This window comes from Anoplolepis gracilipes, chromosome 8, assembly GCF_047496725.1.
Source record: "Anoplolepis gracilipes chromosome 8, ASM4749672v1, whole genome shotgun sequence".
Lineage (NCBI taxonomy): Eukaryota > Metazoa > Arthropoda > Insecta > Hymenoptera > Formicidae > Anoplolepis > Anoplolepis gracilipes.
This window is the reverse complement of record NC_132977.1, coordinates 95,001-115,036: the sequence shown is the minus strand read 5'-3', so window position 1 is coordinate 115,036 and position 20,036 is coordinate 95,001. Positions and strand designations below refer to the sequence as shown.

At 29.1% G+C, this 20,036-nt stretch overlaps 2 protein-coding genes across 7 annotated transcripts in view; one reads left to right on the top strand and one right to left on the bottom strand.

Annotated features, from left to right (window-relative positions):
• Positions 1-759: 759 nt before the first annotated feature.
• Positions 760-8,975, top strand: LOC140668538 (uncharacterized). 2 transcript variants are annotated; one of them, XM_072897626.1, is made up of 14 exons: positions 760-941; positions 1,628-1,698; positions 1,808-1,952; positions 2,411-2,588; positions 2,724-2,828; positions 2,895-3,089; positions 3,302-5,704; positions 6,120-6,234; positions 6,448-6,652; positions 6,942-7,125; positions 7,249-7,428; positions 7,557-7,709; positions 8,010-8,102; positions 8,211-8,975. In XM_072897626.1, the coding sequence occupies exons 1-14, from the start codon at positions 891-893 to the stop codon at positions 8,411-8,413; spliced, it is 4,281 nt and encodes a 1,426-aa protein (XP_072753727.1). In that variant the 5' UTR covers positions 760-890; the 3' UTR covers positions 8,414-8,975. The 2 variants fall into 2 exon arrangements, with proteins under 2 accessions (XP_072753727.1, XP_072753726.1); XM_072897625.1 differs by having other exon boundaries at positions 2,895-3,167.
• Positions 8,976-16,390: 7,415 nt separating this feature from the next.
• LOC140668544 (uncharacterized) overlaps positions 16,391-20,036 on the bottom strand; it is a 24,198-nt gene continuing 20,552 nt past the window's right edge. For 4 of the 5 annotated variants that reach the window (XM_072897642.1, XM_072897638.1, XM_072897639.1 and 1 more), the window contains exons 5-8: positions 17,362-17,423; positions 17,152-17,284; positions 16,804-16,912; positions 16,391-16,708 (exon numbers count right to left, since the gene is read on the bottom strand). In XM_072897642.1, the coding sequence (XP_072753743.1) occupies positions 16,610-16,708; positions 16,804-16,912; positions 17,152-17,284; positions 17,362-17,423 (403 nt within the window). In that variant the 3' untranslated portion in view covers positions 16,391-16,609. The remainder of the gene's footprint in view (positions 16,709-16,803; positions 16,913-17,151; positions 17,285-17,361; positions 17,424-20,036) is intronic. The other variant, XM_072897641.1, reaches the window with a different exon arrangement.

Sequence of the window (20,036 nt, the reverse complement as noted above, 5' to 3'; positions counted from 1 at the left end):
GAATAAAGTCAGCAAAAAAGTAAAAATGAAATACATATATAAGAAAGAATATCCGATCACGGTAAATACCCGAATTCATAAGCCCGGGTCTACAATAGATGTAGTAAGCCTTAAGCCGTAAGAAATTAACCAATTACATTTGACTTTAGAGAAGAATAATAAATATGATTGGTTCATTTCTTACGACTTAAGGCTTATACTACAGCTATTGTAGACTCGGCCTAAGATTCATCGTTTTCATATTCAAGATAAATACTCGCTATTTCATTGGTTGGCTAAAAACCCATTAAAGTCGGTATTCATACATAGTTTGATCTTATAAGATTCCATTCATAGGCCGGTATTTATAGTCCGTTCTTATATATAAGATCATCTTAAGACATGTTTTTAGTCGACTTAAGACTAGGTTCAGCCAATCAGATGGCCGAATAGAATTTTAAGAACGGACTATGAATACCGGCCTTAATATTTTTCCCATTGTGCGCAGGCTAAAGCCGGGTCTACAATAGCTGTAGTAAGCCTTAAGTCGTAAGAAATGAACCAATCATATTCATTATTCTTCTCTAAAGTCAATTGTAATTGGTTAATATCTTACGACTTACGGCTTACTACATCTATTGTAGACCCGGCCTAATATATATCTACATATAGGCTGTAGGCTATAAGGCTTACTACACCTATTGTAAATCCGGCCTAAAGAATATTTCTACATGTTCTAAAGTGCAAACCGTGCAAATGGTGCAAGTGCAAAATGCGAATTTTACAAACGAGACAAACAGGTTTATCGGAATAGCGGGAAAGATATTGTGATATTTATTATATGATTTGTTAGAAACAATGTTTAAAAGTCAATTTTCCAACAAGAATATTGTGTTATTATCTAAGACAAAATGGATAACATAAACGATAACATAAATTTGCACAACATCATAGACACTATCGTAAGTAATATGAAGCATTTTTAAGTTATGTGAATGTCCGAGAATAGAGGTTAGCTTAAATTCTAATAAGAATTAATTTTGTTTTTTAACGGAAAAGAACATAATTTTTTTATGTATATAAAAGTGATCTGAACAGAAAGTTTATTCGGGACTGCAGGTTGTATATAATAAACTTTATACCTGAATCTCAGAAATATTCACGGTTAGAAATTTTTTACAGAAAGCATGTTGAGTCAAGTTTGATCTTGCAGAGTGTAACCGGTAATTTATGACAAAAGTAGTTTAACGTTGGAATTGCTTTGCTTCACTTTGCATAACGACTTTATATAAGCAAATAAAAAATAAATGAAAACATTGAGATAGCCGGTGTTGAACTTTACCGGTTCCGGCATGTTATCGGTTATAACCTGTATAAATCAGGCTTCATCGATACGCAAATAATGACTTTTTCTGTGCTGCGTATTGAGAAAATCGATAATTCCAACTATATGGAAGCATTATGTAAAACTGTTTTAGTTTTTTCGGCTTACTTTGTATTTCTTGCTTTACATATTATATGTTATACGCGCTATACAATTACTATAAGATTTAATATATCTCTAAGCTTTTTTGTAATTTTTTTATATCGCTGATATGTTTGATAAATATAATTGAAATATAATCAGTAAATCACTTTACAATTCCAGGAAGATCATTATAAGGCAAAAAAAGTGAAAGAATCAAGTTTATTATTGAAACAGAAAATGTGTAAGACACAGTAAGTGTTTTTTTTTTTTTCTTTCATGTCAGTTTTTTTTTTTAGCTATAATTTGATACATTGTATCAATCACGTCTTCAATGGAGTTTGATAAATCTTTCCATTTCAGTGATTTAATTAAGCAATATACCGAAAAAGTTAGAGAGGTTGATTATTTGAAATCAGAAAGAAATTTGGAAATTACAAACAAGGATACTAATTATATGAAATCCATGTACAAATCTGTCATAGACAAAACAAGGAAGTTAGAACTTGTAAATAATAATTTTTCCTAAATTAAATTATTAATATTTTTTTAAATCTTTTATTAATAACAACTTTTTCAGGATATAAAAGACTTTTATCTTTCAAGCTGGTATTTAGAAATATTCATCAATGTAGAATATAAAATATAGATGAAATTAAAATTGAAGAAAAAGAGCCAAGTTTATAAGTTCTAAATCAAATTTTGTAATTTGTACATGTAAATAATATATAAAATTGTACGCATGTAAAAGAACATGAATTATTTATTTAAAAACTTGGTCAGAATATCCTTAAGATATTTTGCTGAATGTAACTTTTTATTTAGGAATACAAATCCCCAGTTTCCAGCTTGAATGGTAAACATTGTTTATATCATCTTTGTACTTTAACTAATGCATTTCAATTTTGTCCGAAAAAGAACCACACATGTTCAGTATAAATAATATATGTATCTTACAATCTTCAGCAAATTTTAGAAGATAAATCGAAGAATGAAAAGTTATCAAACCAGATAAAAGAATACGACGTAAATAAAGCTGCAGATAAACAGGTTATACAACAATTAACATGTAAAATAAAAGAGTTGGAAGATGACTGCTCTGCTAAAATTATAGAGTATGATTTGCAAAAGTCATCTCTTAAAGGTACACCAACAAATTAAATGTTTCTTATATTTATTTTTCAAGTATTATTATACAATTAATACATGGGAGACTAATCATATTTATATTTATACCTTCAACAATATAAAATCCATTTTTTCTTTTTCTTTTTTTAAGATAAAATTAAAGATTTGCAATATGAATTACGAAAATTAAAAGTAAATGACAAAAAAAAGGAGAAAAGGATTATTCCCAAGTCTGATACCGCTAAATTAAGTTTAGGTAAGTGTAAGATTAAAAGCAATTTTTTTATTATTGTATGCTCAATGTGCGGATTAATATTGACAGACACAAAATCTAGTTCGGATATTGGTATTAATGTATCATTGTGCGATAATGAATTAAATGCAAAACCCGAGGTACAAGAAAAAGGCATCATGACTGATGAATTTTATAACATCAAGGATGATCTACTAGTTTGTGCAAAATGTGAATCTGATTTACCCTTGGCCTTAACCCCTGAAAAAATATGCAAAACAATGTGTACGTATCCAGAATTAATTGAAAAAGATTTTTTTTCACCACCAAAAGAAATTCTTTCGTCATCATGTTTAATTCCCAGTAAGTGACACATGATGTAACTTTTCAATGTACAATAATAGATAATATATATAAAAATATATATATATATATATATATATATATATATATATATATATATATATATAGCTTTTTTATACATTTTTAATTTTTAGGTACATATCCAGATTCTACAAATAGGAATGAAGATGTCCTCCTTAGAACATTATCTACGTCACATATGGTCCCATGTAGTCAATATAACGATTCAATAGCTGATAATCAGAAATCTCAATCGGTATTTCATTCAATGTCTACAACAATGCAAAATTGCAAAAATGATGAATTAAAAAATACAAATATTACAATGCATACACCAATTGCAACTAAACCATTTACCAATACCAGTCCAATTTCTGAAACAAGTGCTTCGTTTCAAAGTATGGACTGTACGAGAAAAGATTTCTATTCCAATGATTTATTAGCTAAGCATTCTTTATCTATCAAAAAGCTAAAGAAGCAAATGCGATTGTTAAAAGATCAAATAAAAAAATTTAAAAGATTGAAAGAAAAGCCAAATACTAATTCTTGTCATTGTATGAGTTACAACGATAGTATTTTGCTAAATTCGAATTTGTTTGCTATAATCTGTAAAGGCATCGCAGAATATTTTGATGGAAAGGAGAAAACGAGCTCTAAAAATGTGCGAGATATCGACTCCGAAAAAAATAAAAAGGTAAAGCTGAAAAAACGTCGATTGAATAAAAATAATGAAGATAAAAATATATTTTTGTGGAAAGTTGAGGATTGTGATGAAAGATATCCACAAGATAAGCTTTATAATGAGTCTGAAGGTACTATGAAAGCAACTGCATGTGATATTTTACAATCTAAGTGTAAATTATGCACAAATAAGAGTAATGTACATATAAATGCATCCAGTAAGTTCCTTAATAACATTGATGATTGTGACAAAAGAGAGTTTATTTTCTGCCAAGAGAATGCATCGAATACAGTAAAAGAGACGTCTGTTGAAGATGATCCAACGACATCACATTCAAGTACTGACAAATTATATGACAGTATTGAAAAAATAAGCAATAATTCTTTAAGTAGAGATAATATGAAATCTATCGACATAGATTATCAGACAAAGATGGAAATGAAAATTCCATCATGTAATAGTGATATTAGCATTGATGATGCTGACAACAAATTTGCTGATATAATTCCAGAAGAAAATAAAAGAAAAAGAAAGAATGAAAATAAAACGAAATATAGCGATCGTTTGTTTAAAAAAATCCGTAACTTAAAGAGAAAGGTACAGCCAAATTTACATGTAAATAAAGCAGAGAATATTGAATTTGATTATTATAAACCAATGAAAAAGTTGCGAATTGCACATACTCCAAAAACGTCGGTTCTTCAATCGAATATCGATCAAGAAAATTTGACACATTACACTATAAAAAGTATATCTAATTTAGAAGCGTCTCAACAAGAAGAATCTAATCAACAATTAAATGCACAAATTTTGAAAGATGATTTATTAACTGAGAACAAAGAAGGATGTACGAAGAAGATTGTAAGCAAGGAATGTGATGAGAGAAGTGACGAAGCTGACGAATATAGTGAGACAAACAATATTGATGACAAAAGATCTATAAGAGAAATACACGAGGAAAATTTAGTCTTGATGAATAGTAAAAGTTGTCTTCAAGACAACAATTTTTCTCTACCTGTTATGGATATCGAATGTGCATCCACAGTTTCGGAATTTAATAATAAACGCGATGACATCTCGGTTCAAGATACAAGTAAAGAAAGTATAGCGATGAAGAAAATATCGATAGAGACGTCAAATAATTGCGATGAGCTTGACATATTGCGTAATGTCTCAGACAACACGTCAAAAGATTTAAAACTTGAAAAATCAATTCCACTAAAAACACAAGTCACTATTCAATCAGAATCTAGTGTCTTTTGTAAAAATTCGAAATATGACACATATAAGTTTACTGAAAATTTACAAGTAAAAGCGATCGACGATATTACTACAAAAGGATCAACACCGAATGTTGAATTGGAATACATTTGTAATACAACTGGAGATGAAAGTTGTAACAATCATGAAATACCAAACAATGTGGATACAAATGAAAAGTCACTGTCGAATCAGTCGATTCTCATAGAAGCAACAGGACATGAAAGTCGTAATAATTATGATGTATCTAATGAAGTTTCTGAAATACAATATTTGCAGAGAGATAGTGAAATTATTGCTGCAAATGGTATAGACAATGGTGTAGACGAATCTGCTCTTGAAGTAAAAAATACGTTAGGCCAGCAAGGAGAAGTATATACCAATGATAAAATAAACGAAATGCAACTAATTGAAAGAGAAAACGTATGTGTGAATCAACAAGAGAAAGACACAAAATTTTTCAATCATGTCTCCTATGATGATGACGAACAATTTCAAACACCTATGTCTGTACTAACTAAATATATTAATATAAAATATATCAATTGTAAGCCAATGAGACAGAAAAAGATGACATACAATTGCAAAATTATAGGTATTTAATAAATAGAAAAAAACAGATAATCGCAAAATATATTTTGAGATTAAGGAGACAATCTATCTTTTGAAGCGCTTAAAACTAAGCAATTCTTTAAAATTTCTTTTAGTAACATTTAAAGTATGTGTTAAATATTTGACATTTTATATGTTTGTATTATTAAACACATGATATATTCAATAGAAAAAAAGTAGTTTTTGAAAAAGAAAATAACATGAAAAAAAAAGCTCAAGATATTCGAGATGACGATCCTTCAATATCAAATTTCGAGATCTCAGATTGTCTTCTTAATTCACGTTAAACATGAAATTATATATTAGTATACAATATATATTATATATATATATATATATATATATATATATATATATATATATATATATATATATATACACATAAATATATTTTTTAGATAGGTTTGTGAAGAAACAATTAAATAGACTTATAAATAGTGCCTGGGAAAATGATGTACATTATGATGTAATACAAAAATTGACAAACACATGTGGGCCGCGTATTATAGCCAAGTTAGTATAATAATTTATAAATGTGCCAAATCAACAATAACAATTATAGGTGAAATTTTTAACATATTAAAAATATTAATACATATTCGAATCACCCATTAATGTACACACTAAAGTATAATGTTGATTTTCCAAATATTAAATTTTAAATTTTTCTCTATACTATGTATATGAATAAAGAGAAGAATAATATTTCTCTTCCAATTATTTTAGATGTATAGTTGAAGTTTTGTTAGAGGATGACAAACATAACGAAGCCCTGGATAAATCATTCACTCCTCCAGCACCATTGATGAGAACATTTGAGCAAAAGTTGACAGCGTTATTAATCGATTTAGAAGTGTCGAAACCAACGGTCCTTCACTTTGTACAAATTGCCATTGAATATAAGCTATTTAAACTGAATAGAACAGTGAAGGTTTATATTTGTATTTGTTTAATATAGTACACATTTAACAAATTAAACTACACAAGTTGGCTCAGTAATCGTGATAACCGGCAAAGCGACGACTTTTCACGAACAAAATGCAAAAATTATATTCAGCATTTTTCACTTATTTTTAGACGAGACATTATCCCTTTCTCGTTTGTATTACGATTATTAGGCCAGCCTAATAATAATAATAATAATAATAATAATAATAACAATAATAATAATAATAATAATAATAATAATAATATTAAAACATTGATTTTCATATATGTAGACTCAGTCTATTGGTTCACTCACGCGGATGTATCTCGCCCTGTCACGTATCCAGAAAGACAGGGAAAAAGTGCGCATAATGTGCTGCAATGCTCTCTATTGTATGAATCTTATGTCGATAAATATTTTATATACAGTATTTACCTCCTGGCCTGAAGTATTTCCTAATGCTGAGATTAACAGAGGTAAATGTTATAATATATGCGAAAAAAAATTTTCAATAGACTCATTAAAAAAACGCCAACAGATTCTGGAACATTGTGATAATGGTTTCAACATTATAAAAATCAAATATCAAATTTTTGCAGAAATATTACCAACGTGCATAGCTTTTCTTATCGGTTCGCAACGTATCCAGGGTACACCATCAAAATTGTTATTAAACAAATTAATTGCATTAAAGACATTAATATCGACATTTTATAAATATCCTTATACTAAACAAGCACAACAAGATATTGTTAAAGAGCTCATGACTCTTCTCAAAGGTAAACATATTTTTCGCACTATATTTTTATAATTTATATAAATTACTATAGACGTATAATATGTATATATGTGCGTGCGTGTGTGCGTGCGAGCGCACACACATGTATAAATATATATTTTGTTGCAGCTAAACGGACTAATGGATTAGATACAGCTATTATACTTTTTGCAAAGAGAGAAGGATCATCTTGGACATATAAAAATATCATTCAATCTGCTCTATTGCCAATGATCATCAACTATGAACATCCTTGTATATATAGTGCGTTTTCTCTACTTGGTATGTTGATTTTTCACTCTATATACTATGCTTTTGATAAAAAATAGTACTATCTTTTACATACACATTGATATTATTTATATATGATTATATATAATATAATGTGTCCCATAATATATGGCAACCAACTTTAAGATTTAGCACTTAAAAACAATTAAAAAATAGTGCTGAAATAGTACTAAATTCATCTCGCGTATTACGAGACACCTTGACTTTGTGTGTATGTGCATTTATATTCGCGTGTACGTGCGTGAGTGTGTGTCTATATATATATATATTTGTTCATTTGTTTATTGGTAGGAAAACTCATGCGGGCATTTCCAATAGAAGATACAGACAATATTGTGCAGGATATTAGTGAACAACTTTGTGACCTTATCCAGTCTGGCCAAGGTGATATATTCATTTTGCATGAAAAGCTAATCTTATGTAACAATACATGTGTATAATATATAATACGCATATATATAATTTTATCATTTTTACCATTTTTACAAATAGGTACACACGATCAACAAGAAGGCATAATAACTGCATTGCTCAGTCTTTCCAGACAAAAATTCGACGTTGTCGCGCCGTCTATAATAAAATGGACGCCGAATAAACCTTTAAGACCAACTGTCCTCGCACAGTTACAAGCGTTTATAAATACATATAGCCGAAAATATTGGAAAAATTATTTACAGCGTATTGAATCAAAATAAAACGTGTTATGTCAATTGTGCGTAAGTGTAAACAACAGACTGACATTTCCATATCTTTCTACATCTTTCAATTATTATTTTAATCTGTTTTATAGTTAATTAGGCAAAAATATAATGACAAACAAGATGTCACGTTGGACACGTTGCGCGATTATAACGTATATTGTTTTTAAATTTAAAAATTTTCGATATAATTCATTCCTCATTTTGTTTCAGCGAAATTTACACAAATACTGATTTAATTTTATTTTGCGCTTAATTTTCTGTATTATTATAAACTTGATTCGTACATGTGTTTAGATAAAATTTTGTTTTTACTTTATTATTAATTATATACTAAAGTATTTATTTTAAAATGTAGATTAATTTTTTTCTCTCCATATGCTGTACGTTATTATAAAAGTCATTAGCATTTTTAGTTTATTTTGTTTATAAAACTCACTTCATATTTTGTTACGAAATACTGAGACGCTTCCTTGTGATTTATAGGAATAAGAAATGTTTTTTTTTTTTTTTTTTTTAATGTGTGTAAAAATATGTTAATATATATTATAAAATTATATATTTTAGACATTATTTATTATTTTTTTTTTAATTTCTTTGCTAAAAGTATACTAGGATTATGTCTTATTTCAGTCATTGTTGTAAAAAAAAAAGTTACATGTTCAAAGTTAAAATGATAGTTTAAATAGGCCGTAAACTGACTGACCTCTCTTACAATTAGCATAACTACATTGAGTTATAACATAAATTAAATTATATGCATATGCATTTAGAAATGAGAAAATTATATAAATCTTTTTTCTTAAATTACATTGAAATAAATTAATTCTTTCTGTGTACCGCACCATATTAGCCGATAATATAAATTAATAAAATATATCGAAAATATTTTTTGTCGATTATCCTGCATTATATAGTAAATGCATATATATAATCTAATTTGCATGTGTCTGTATATTTCTAGTGAAAATGAACATTTTTATGTAATATTAAAATTTACCATAATTTATAAATAACTGTTTAGTTCATAAATTAAAAAGAGTCCGATATATTTTACCCATCTGTGCTGTGAGATACAAGCGGGATGCCGTGTTGCAAAGTTAATTTATTTCTATAATGTATAATGCAAGAAGATAAAAAAATTTACATAATTTTTCGCATCTGATATGATCTGATGTCATTATTGCAACAATATGGCTGCAGAAAATAATGGAGGAAATAGTCCATTATTTTGTAATCAGTCGCTCTGCCATTCCTTCAAAAATTTGTCTACCTTACTTTCAAGATTTCCATGTCGTTTTTTTTATATATCTTAATATATAATTATACTCGGCAAAATATGTAATAAGAGAATAAAATATATTGGTTCGAAAAAAGTATATAAATAATCATGAGGTCAATTTTTATTTTAATTTGAACTCCATTTCTGAAATAGCGTTATATCACTACTGCTTGAATATGTTAAAAATTGTATACAGGTAGGAATTTTTCTTATAAAAAATATCTATTTTTTTTTAATATTACTATATACTATTGTCGTTGCGTGAACATATTAGAATAAGTGTTAATAAAAGAAAATTTAGTAAGATGATAACGCCATATTTATGCAAATATCAATATTTATGCTAGTCGGAGATTTCGAAATAAAAAATTACAGATTTTTATTTTTAATATATATATGTATATCTATATATATATATAGATATATATAATGATAATGCTGTGAGATAATAAAAATATAATTATAATAGTAATAATAATAATAATTAATATATAATAATAATAGATAAAATTATTAATATATACATATATATCGTATACATATATATATATATATATATATCGTAAGCTTTCAGTCATAGAGCACGCCAAGTTAGTACATACAGTCGGACCTCTTATCCTCTACATTTTCGGTCCAGAATCTTCCCCTTAAACCTCTGATCCTACGACAAAAATTTGAGAGTGGAGGTGTATAATTCCCCTTTCGCGGTCGTAACATGCGAGGATTTTTTGTCGTAGGATAAGAGGTCCGACTGTACATAGTTTCTTTCCAATCAACATTTTAAATAATAATAAAATATATTTTTGATCATGCAATCCACGTAATAATTTCTTTCTTTTTGTTTTCTTAAAATTTCATTTACTTAAATAACTTCTTTCTTGCATCTCACTCTAAAAAATTATTTATTTGGATATAACAGTAAGGTTTTTTTTCCTCTTCTTTTTTGCACACGTCCGCTCTCCTCATCTCTCTAATAAGTAACTATAATTCTTCCAATTAATTTGCAAGGTCTTTGGTACATTGACATCGAAAGAGAGAGCATACTATCACATGCTGATGGAAATTTGGTAAGTCAGATGAGGGTACCCCTCATACACATTGTCTGCTGTCAAAATATGCTTGAAAAATGCTCCCGAGTTTTCGAGCATTGCGCGAACGAGATTGTTTTATCTCTAAGAGCTCAATGTGCAAGAAAACACGGAATAAATATTAGAGTATCTCGATTTTATCATGGAAATATAAAATTCCAAATAAAGAGAGAGAGAGAGAGAGAGAGAGAGAGAGAGAGAGAGAGAGAGAGAGAGAGAGAGAGAGAGAGAGAGAGAGAGAGAGAGAGAGAGAGAGAGAGAGAGAGAGAGAGAGAGAGAGAGAGAGAGAGAGAGAGAGAGAGAGAGACAGAGACAGAGGAGTTAATGAAACTGTTGACGACGAATATTTTGTTTTAGTATGATTAATAATTATATTTAACAGATATTATAACATAACGCGAGAGTAAGAATTTATTATGCATTATTATTGCAAATTGAAAGTGATACTACTTGAGGAAAAAATAGAAATTTTGCTCGGAATATTGTCTCTTGGCGGTTTTGCAGGATTTGCATGCTACGATTGTTCAATGAAATATATGATTTTTAAGAAAGAAGTACTCTATATATATATATATATATATATATATATATATATATATATATTTATGTTACCATTTTGAAATATTCATTAGATTGATTTAATATTTATGTGAAACTTGTAGATCGAGTCTTTTAGCTTTAGAAATAAGAAAGTTGCGCGTATGTGTTGTGTGCATCTAAATTTATAGGAATTAAGGATTTTTAATAATTTCGATTGGCGAATATATCTTTTTATATAAAAGAAAATTTATCATAAAAAATCAAATATCGTTTAATAATTATTTCTTTCAATAATTAACATGATATAATTTAATTAATGCTAATTATCCAAATTATTATGAAATAGTTACAAAACTATCGCAAAGAAGATGGCATTTGTGCCATATTTTTGTATAATACTTTATCGTTATTTATTTATATGTATTATATTTTATGTAGTCTTTATACGCGGAATATAATAATATATACGCTGTGTTGTCTTATATGCTAAAATGCCAAATTATCATTGGTACATTAATTGATTGTATTATATACTCTTCTAAAATTGCTTATCATAATGTTTTATGATCGCTGATAATGATAAATTACGCATAAATTATAGTAACAAAGGCTCTTTCTCTCTTTCTCATTTGACTATATAATTTGATCAAGTTAGAAAAAAAACATTAAATTAGAAAAAAATATAATCAACTAAAATTGGATGACACGAAAGAAACAAAAGCGTTGGGCAAGTGTAAAGAAGATAAGAAAAAAATTATAGACGAGCTGTACACACACACACACACACACACGCACGCACACACACACGCACGCACACACACACACACACACGCACGCACGCACACACACACACACACACACACACACACACACACACACACACACGCACACGCACACACACGCACACGCACACACACGCACACGCACACACACGCACGCACGCCCGCGCGCACACACACACACGCACGCACACACACATGCGCAGAGAATTTTTTTTAAAATTGCAGAGTTAATGTTAAAAAGAACGAATACTTTTTCAACAATAAAAACTAATATGATTAATTAAATACAGTCATTGGCAAATTTCTACAGATATATCAAAACTTTTATAGCTTGCATTAATTCCTATATGCATTACACACATATTACACATAATTTTTGTGTCATTAAATATATTTCAAATATGTATTATTTTATGCTATGGAATGTATACATCATTTTGAGTAATTTTACATCGATTCTAATTTTTTAATACATTCGTTCTTTTTCTACAAACTCTGATATATTGTAGATATTTGTACCTTTTGTGACTCTACGGTTGTTTTATTAGTAAAAAATTATTTATTTGGATATAACAATAAGATTTTTCATACAAAATTTTCTTTGCAAATATTGTCGAGATTTTGAATTTATTGAGACAATTTATTAAGACAATTGAGTACTTTCTGTGTGAAGTTTCTTTTTTTTTCTATAAATAATCTACATGTTTGTCTTTGTATTGGAGAGACAAAAGAGATTGTTTATTTTGCAAGCAACAATGTATCCTTTTAATGTAACAATAACATATATATTTCCTCTCAAGAGGAAAAAACGCGCATTATTTTCTCGCAGCATATATATTGTGTTTCTAACGGGTAAATTAATTTGTACAGATATATATGTATATATATATAATCTATGTTCATTTTGCAGTAACCAATTATCATATTAAATGTGGAAGAAAATGTAATATGTGTATATTTAGGACATTTGTAGTTTTACCTAGCTGCATACATTGACTGCACTAATTGTATGATATTGATATCTTACAGCAAATATCTTACTGATATCCTTTACAGTTTCAAACGCGCGTATGAATTAAGAACAGATACTATTTTGTTCCTTCGTATCATCCGTTAGTTTTATCTGACAGACGTGTTTTCAGTTTGAATGCGACACAGTGAGTTTCAGTCACACACTCCATTCTCAATATTCGTATCAATACTACAATTTCACACATTCCTCCTCAAACAAGTCCTTAGTGATTAGTTTTATTGATATACATTGAACTAAGAATAACTTCTAATATTAATAATTAATAGTCATAATAATTATATTAATAAAGAATATAATAATATTATTAATAATAATAATAATAATAATAATAATAATAATAATAATAATAATAATAATAATAATAATAATAATAATAATAATAGTAATAAATTAGGAACCACGTATACAATATGAAATATAAGAAATTAAATTAGAATACACTCCATTAATGTGATAACTATTTTATACATTAAAAAGATACTATTTGTTTGTATTCACTTTTGTAAATGTTTAGGCCATGCTCTCGTTTCTTTACCTTCTCATTTTCTCTCTCTCTCTTTTTCTCTCTGCAGTAAGCAGGAATTTTAAACATTTGGAATAGAGAGTCGTTTATTATTTATTATTATTAAATGTATTTTGAAGCGATGAGTGAGAGAGATGAATGCGTGATTAATATGAAAAACATGAAACAACATATTTAAAAAAAGCTGTTCTTTTATACTCTCTCACGAGAATATCTACAAATATACAAATTATTATTAAATCGTCATTTAATGTTTTCAGTGTCTTCTCCGTCACTGTTTGAATATACTTATATACTTTCGATGATGAATTATGTAATTATAAAAATATGCATTTCGGATTCTTTTTCAAGCACAGCGTGATACAATAAAGTACCATTATAGAATGTGATACAGCGTAGATGAAAATGTTGCTTTTATCGTTGTAGTTGATATTATCGAAGAGATCCGAGATTATTTTAACGTAGAACAATTCACTATTTACAAGAAGCTGAAACGAAATGACAGAGGCCCAGCCTCGAGCTATCCAAGAAAACATATTAATCCCATTCTATTTTGCATTTGTCGTTAGATTTTAACATAGCATTTTTAATCTTGCTTAAATTAGAAGTCAAGTCATTGTAATCTGAAAATTGAAAGGATTTGAGTAACAAAAAAGATGTGTAAAAAAAAATTATGAATAAATCTTGTAGCAATTATGTATGTAATATATCGAAGATAAATTCAAGTCTTTTTTTATCTAAATATAAATAAATAAGTAATGAAACGAGAACGATGCATGATCAATAGGGTTGCTATAGGATTTTGTTCGATTTTGACAATGCAATAACCGATATATTTCCTTATTTTATGTATAAAACAAGTACTAATAAAAAATGTTCGGGAATAATATCTTGCAGAATCATATACATGTATATACTACATATCTCACTCATTCCGCATTTATTTCATTGCTTTGAAAACAAGATAAATATGGGAGATAAATGGGACAGAAATTCTCATCTTTCTTTCATGTAAAGCACACAGACGAAGTAAATATTATTAGTTTTTCTATTATGAAATTAGTAAATTATGAGCTGCGCTTATAAAGTCATTGAATTAATTTTTCTAACGTATTTGTTTTTCTACTTTCTCTCTCTCTCTCTCTCTCTTTCTCTTTCTTTCTCTAATGCCGTATTTTGCTTTTTACTGCTTGATTACAGATATATAGAAACAAAGATTGATTTCATTACAAGTATGTCACTGCATGTCTGTACCGTATGCCTAAGATTTATTAAACGATATTTTATTAAGAGCAAAGCGTGTTGAGAAAATATTTCGTCAATACATAACAATATAACATCGGATGGCGATCTGACGTCAATAGATTTTTTTCTAACCAATTAAATAGATAGCTATTATTATTTTGAGCGGCAAAAAACGTATTTTGTATGCGTTTAGGAAACTATTGCTTTCTGGTAAGACGTCGGATTTATAATTTAAATCCTAGAGACTTCTTCTACATATAAGACACATATGTTCACCCTTAGTCACATATTGTCAACCTTTTGATACTAATGGTACGATTAATCGCGCATTCACAAAGATTATTTTGGAAGAACCTATTGTAAGAGTATAGTGCAAACTAGTAAATAATAGTAATGCACCAGATCTTCGCTGCATTTGCAAACACCGCGAGGTAGGATCGTAGAACACGTTTACTCGTGATACATCATTAATCGGGGATGATATGCGAATCAAAACTTTTGCTAGCGTTTGTTGTCGAGTAAGAATAGTATATACCAAGCATCAAAATGTGTGTATATATATATATACACGTATACGTATGTGTGTGTGTGTGTGTATATATATATATATATATATGTATATATACGTATACGTATGTGTGTGTGTGTGTGTATATATATATATATATATATATATATATATATATATATATATATATATATACGTATACGTGTGTACATATATATATATATATACACACACACACACACACATCTATATACCTTTTCTACTATTATTAGCGATTTTCTGCTATTAATTTCGTGTTTTACGAAAAGATTTGTTTGTTACTAGCGTGTATCAGCGTCCTGCGCTCATAACAACACAGCGATTCGTCGTTGAACGACGCTCGTCGCGGATATAAGACGGATGAACGAGCGGTCCTATTTGATCTTTTTCGATCAAATGTATCGAAGCTACACGTTTTGCTTTCTTACGAACGAGAGTAGAAAGGCACTACATTTACAAATGATGCACGTATCTCTTTTTTATTTTTTTCTATGTTAATAATGACTTGCGACAATAAAACGCGATACTAATATTATATTTGCATGAAGGCAATATTCGATAGTTAGGTACCTGTCACTTTCAAACAAATAATACATATGGAAATATTTTCTTTTCAACATTGCATATATGTATATATATATATATATATATATATATATATATATATATATATGTAAAATGTTTTTCGCTTTTTTTTTCCACTGAAAGATTTTGTTCCGCGGATGGATCATTGAGATACTTGGTGGAAAGAATACACGTGATAATTGACGAGCGTCAAACGTCCCTTCGATCAAACGGGAAACTAACGAGAATCGAGTGCAGCGATACGGGAATGTCTCGATACAAGGATCGAAAGGGGACGATACGCGTCGTCTCGGTACTCGATACATGTGCTCATTAGCTCAGAAATCTCATATATATACTCATTGTACTTTTTATTCGCCTTTTATTTTCTCAGCACCGCGTTATGTTCCGAATCAAATGAATATTGCCAACAAGTTCTCTACTACTAAAGGCTACTAAAGGCCGCTGCTATCTCGAGATGTATCTCAAGCAATCATCGATAATCGACGATATTTCGTATGTTTCGTGCATTGCCGATGAATCGTCGCAGCGGAGCGCGCCGTACGTGAACGGCGCGTCATATAGTTCGCTATTGACTTGGATGCTTGCTTTCGCTAATGGACGCCATCCTCATTGATTCCGTTTCTGAGCAATTCCAGTGCGGCATTCTCGTCTGCTCTATCGTCGCCTGAACAAATATTTCAAACAAAACAATTATATTAATATTTTAATCTTTCGAATTTGCAAGTCGATTAGAACATGCAGTTTACATCTTTTTCTTACCGAGCTGTTGGGATTCTTGGCCATAAAGATCATTAGAGAGCGGTTACGATTGCTAAATGGCCTTAGCTCTGGATCTCGCCCAGGACCGTCTACCGTGTCGACGTTACTGCTATATGGGAACAAAAAGAAAGAAACCGAATGTAGTATTTGCCACAGGTGAGAATATGTATAGAAGAGTCGGCGGTATTCTCTATCTCTTTCTCTTTCTCTTTAGATGACGTTATAAACGGAGACAAACTTTCTCGAAAACTGCGCGACTACTAATTACTAACGTAAATATCAGCCGGATACGCCGAAAATTCGTGCTAGGAATGAAAATAACGATGATAATAATGGACGATCAATTACCTCGACCGCAATTCCTTTTGCTTTCGCTTACAATGAATGTAAGCCGCTATACAAATGATAACGACGAGGAATACTGCTATTGTGGCACCACCGGCTATGCTGGCTGTTTCCAGCATTACTCGTTGCCGTGAGGCTGTCGATGAAAAGGCCATTTTTATTTTATACTTTACAAATAATGTAAAAAAAAAAAAAAAAACAATCTATACTTACGCAAATAGGAACCATCCAAATCTTTAAATTCGCATCTCTGCCCGATATATCCATTGGCGCATCTGCGAAGTAAAATATTACAAGTTCATTAATCGACATTATCGACACACACACACACACACGCACACACGCACGCACGCACGTGTGTGTGTGTGTGTGTGTGTGTGTGTATACATGTATCAGAGTTTACACCTGATTTTTTGTCGTTTTCCTTTTATTCCGGAACAAGTAACGAACAGAAATGTATGTACTTTAAATTTCAACTATTTTTATTGCCAGATATTAATGGAGATAAGTGTATATGAATCGTGCTTTATTTATTACAGATATTGGTTTAGCGAAGTAAGTGTAATCATATGTTACTATAAAAGACATTCTTCACCATTTTGTCAAATAGTATTTCGGTAACTTGATTCTTGCTGAACAAAATTAAACATAAATTAAACATGAATGTGTGTGTGTGTGTGTAAATATATGTATGTAGTTTCGCAAACGAATTCGCTCTATTTGAATAGACGAGCATATTTGTGTGTGTGTGTGTGTGTGTGTGTGTGTGTGTGTGTGTGTGTGTGTGTGTGTGTGCGCGTGCGCGCGCGCGCGCATATGTGTGTATATGTATTTTAGCAAGCTTTTAGCGAATTGTCATTTCTACATTCTATATATACATATTATATGTATATAGAATGTATTACGTACATGTTACGTTTTTCCTCGCGGCATTACATACATGCTATTATTACTTTTGTCGTATGTACAAACATTATAATATCCCTTTCACGGCAAAGGTGACATTGCGATTAAATCGCGCGTTTTCCGTTTGCACAACTTTACTTTTAGGATTATCAATCGACGCGCGTGATTAAATCAACGTTATATTTCTTCACAGTATATATCTCTTCATTACTTAATTATCTCGATTACAATTTATATTATGCATAAAAAAATAAAAATTTGATCATAAATGTGATTTCCTCTCAGATATACTTGACGTTACAGAAAACTGCGGAGATAAAATTATAGTTGTTGATAAATGAGCTCTTTACATACTTAATTGTGCGTGCACAAATCTACTTTTTAAAACTTCTACAATTTGATTGAATATTTATATTAAACATAAACTCGATTAAATATTATATTTGTGAAAGGGATTAACATAGTTTTGATTTAGTCTCATTTATTGCAATTATCGGACAGATTCTGTATCGATCGTGCATATCGATATTTATTATTTAAATATAATAATTATGCAACAATTGCAATAATTTAACTTAAAATATTTTTGACAAAAAAAAAAGTGCGGCCAAATTGTCTCATTGTTCCTCAATTTTTCTTCAGTTTCAGGATTTCTCAATAATTAATTTAATTTAATTTTGTGATAAACCCAAAAAATAATTAGAAATATATGTTATATTTATTTATAATATAAATTACAAATATTAATTACAGTGTGTCTGCCCATGAGTGTCCGAGCAAATCTCTCGCAACTGGTTGCAGTTACAAGAAAGTTTAATAACAGAAATTTGCACGGCTTTGAGTCTGCCACAAAAGTGCATGTAAAATAATTTTTTTTCTACATAAAAAGTTATATAAAAATATAATGGCCAAAAGTTCAATAGTTTAAGAGATATATTTTATACTTTTAACATAATTTATATGCATAAAATAATGAGAGGAATCAAATATAAAGAAAAATACATAACTGTTTTAAAGAAAAAAATATGAATTTGCAACGAGTAGATACATATACGTTATCACGTAGAGTAAAAAAAAATTTTATATCATATACACTATAGAGCAGACTTAAAGCTATGCAAATTTCTCTTATTAAACTTTCTTGTAAATTCAATCAGTTACGAGATATTTGCTCGAACATTTATGACGCAGACACTCTGATAAATTCCAAAAGTGTAAAATAAAACTGTCCGGAGTCCATTTTTTATAGAAAGGTAAAAGATTACACTCTGAAACTTTATATATTTGTAATCTACACGTAATTATCTTTGATTTCATCAACAAAATTAATTGACAAAAAAAAATATATATATATATATATATATACATATATACACACATATATAATAATTGAATTAATTTGGAAATTGATTAAAGAAAAATTGGGGGGAACATGTTTGACCGCACACTTTGTATTAAATTTTGTAATACCGTATTATTGTGCCGAATAGCAAGAGTTGACCAGAGTTTGTTCGGAAAAAAAAATATCAGAAATATCTCATTTATCTTTTTTCATCTCAATATATTTTTTTCAGCCGATCAATTAAATCTAATTAAAAAAAAAAATGACTCATGCAAAATGTAAGAAATGACAAATTATAACTCTACTTTTAATAACTTTTTTTTCGTACATTTTTAAAGAGATGAAAACTGAATAATTAAATATATATTTTTTTCAATTTTGTTAATGGATATTTCTCGCGAGATATACAAATTTTCCTTTGCTCTTATTCAATTGCAATTATTATATTTGGCATTATTTAGCAAAAATTTTTATAAACATATTGCTTTTGTCTGTTATGTCTAACAATAAAACAGATGGTATATTTGTACATTTATTTCATAATTTATAAGCTTTCTTATTTACCCAAATTGTACAAATGTACAATTTCTATTTCCTTAATTTTTGCTATTAAAAATTAAGTTTAAAGCGGGAGACGACT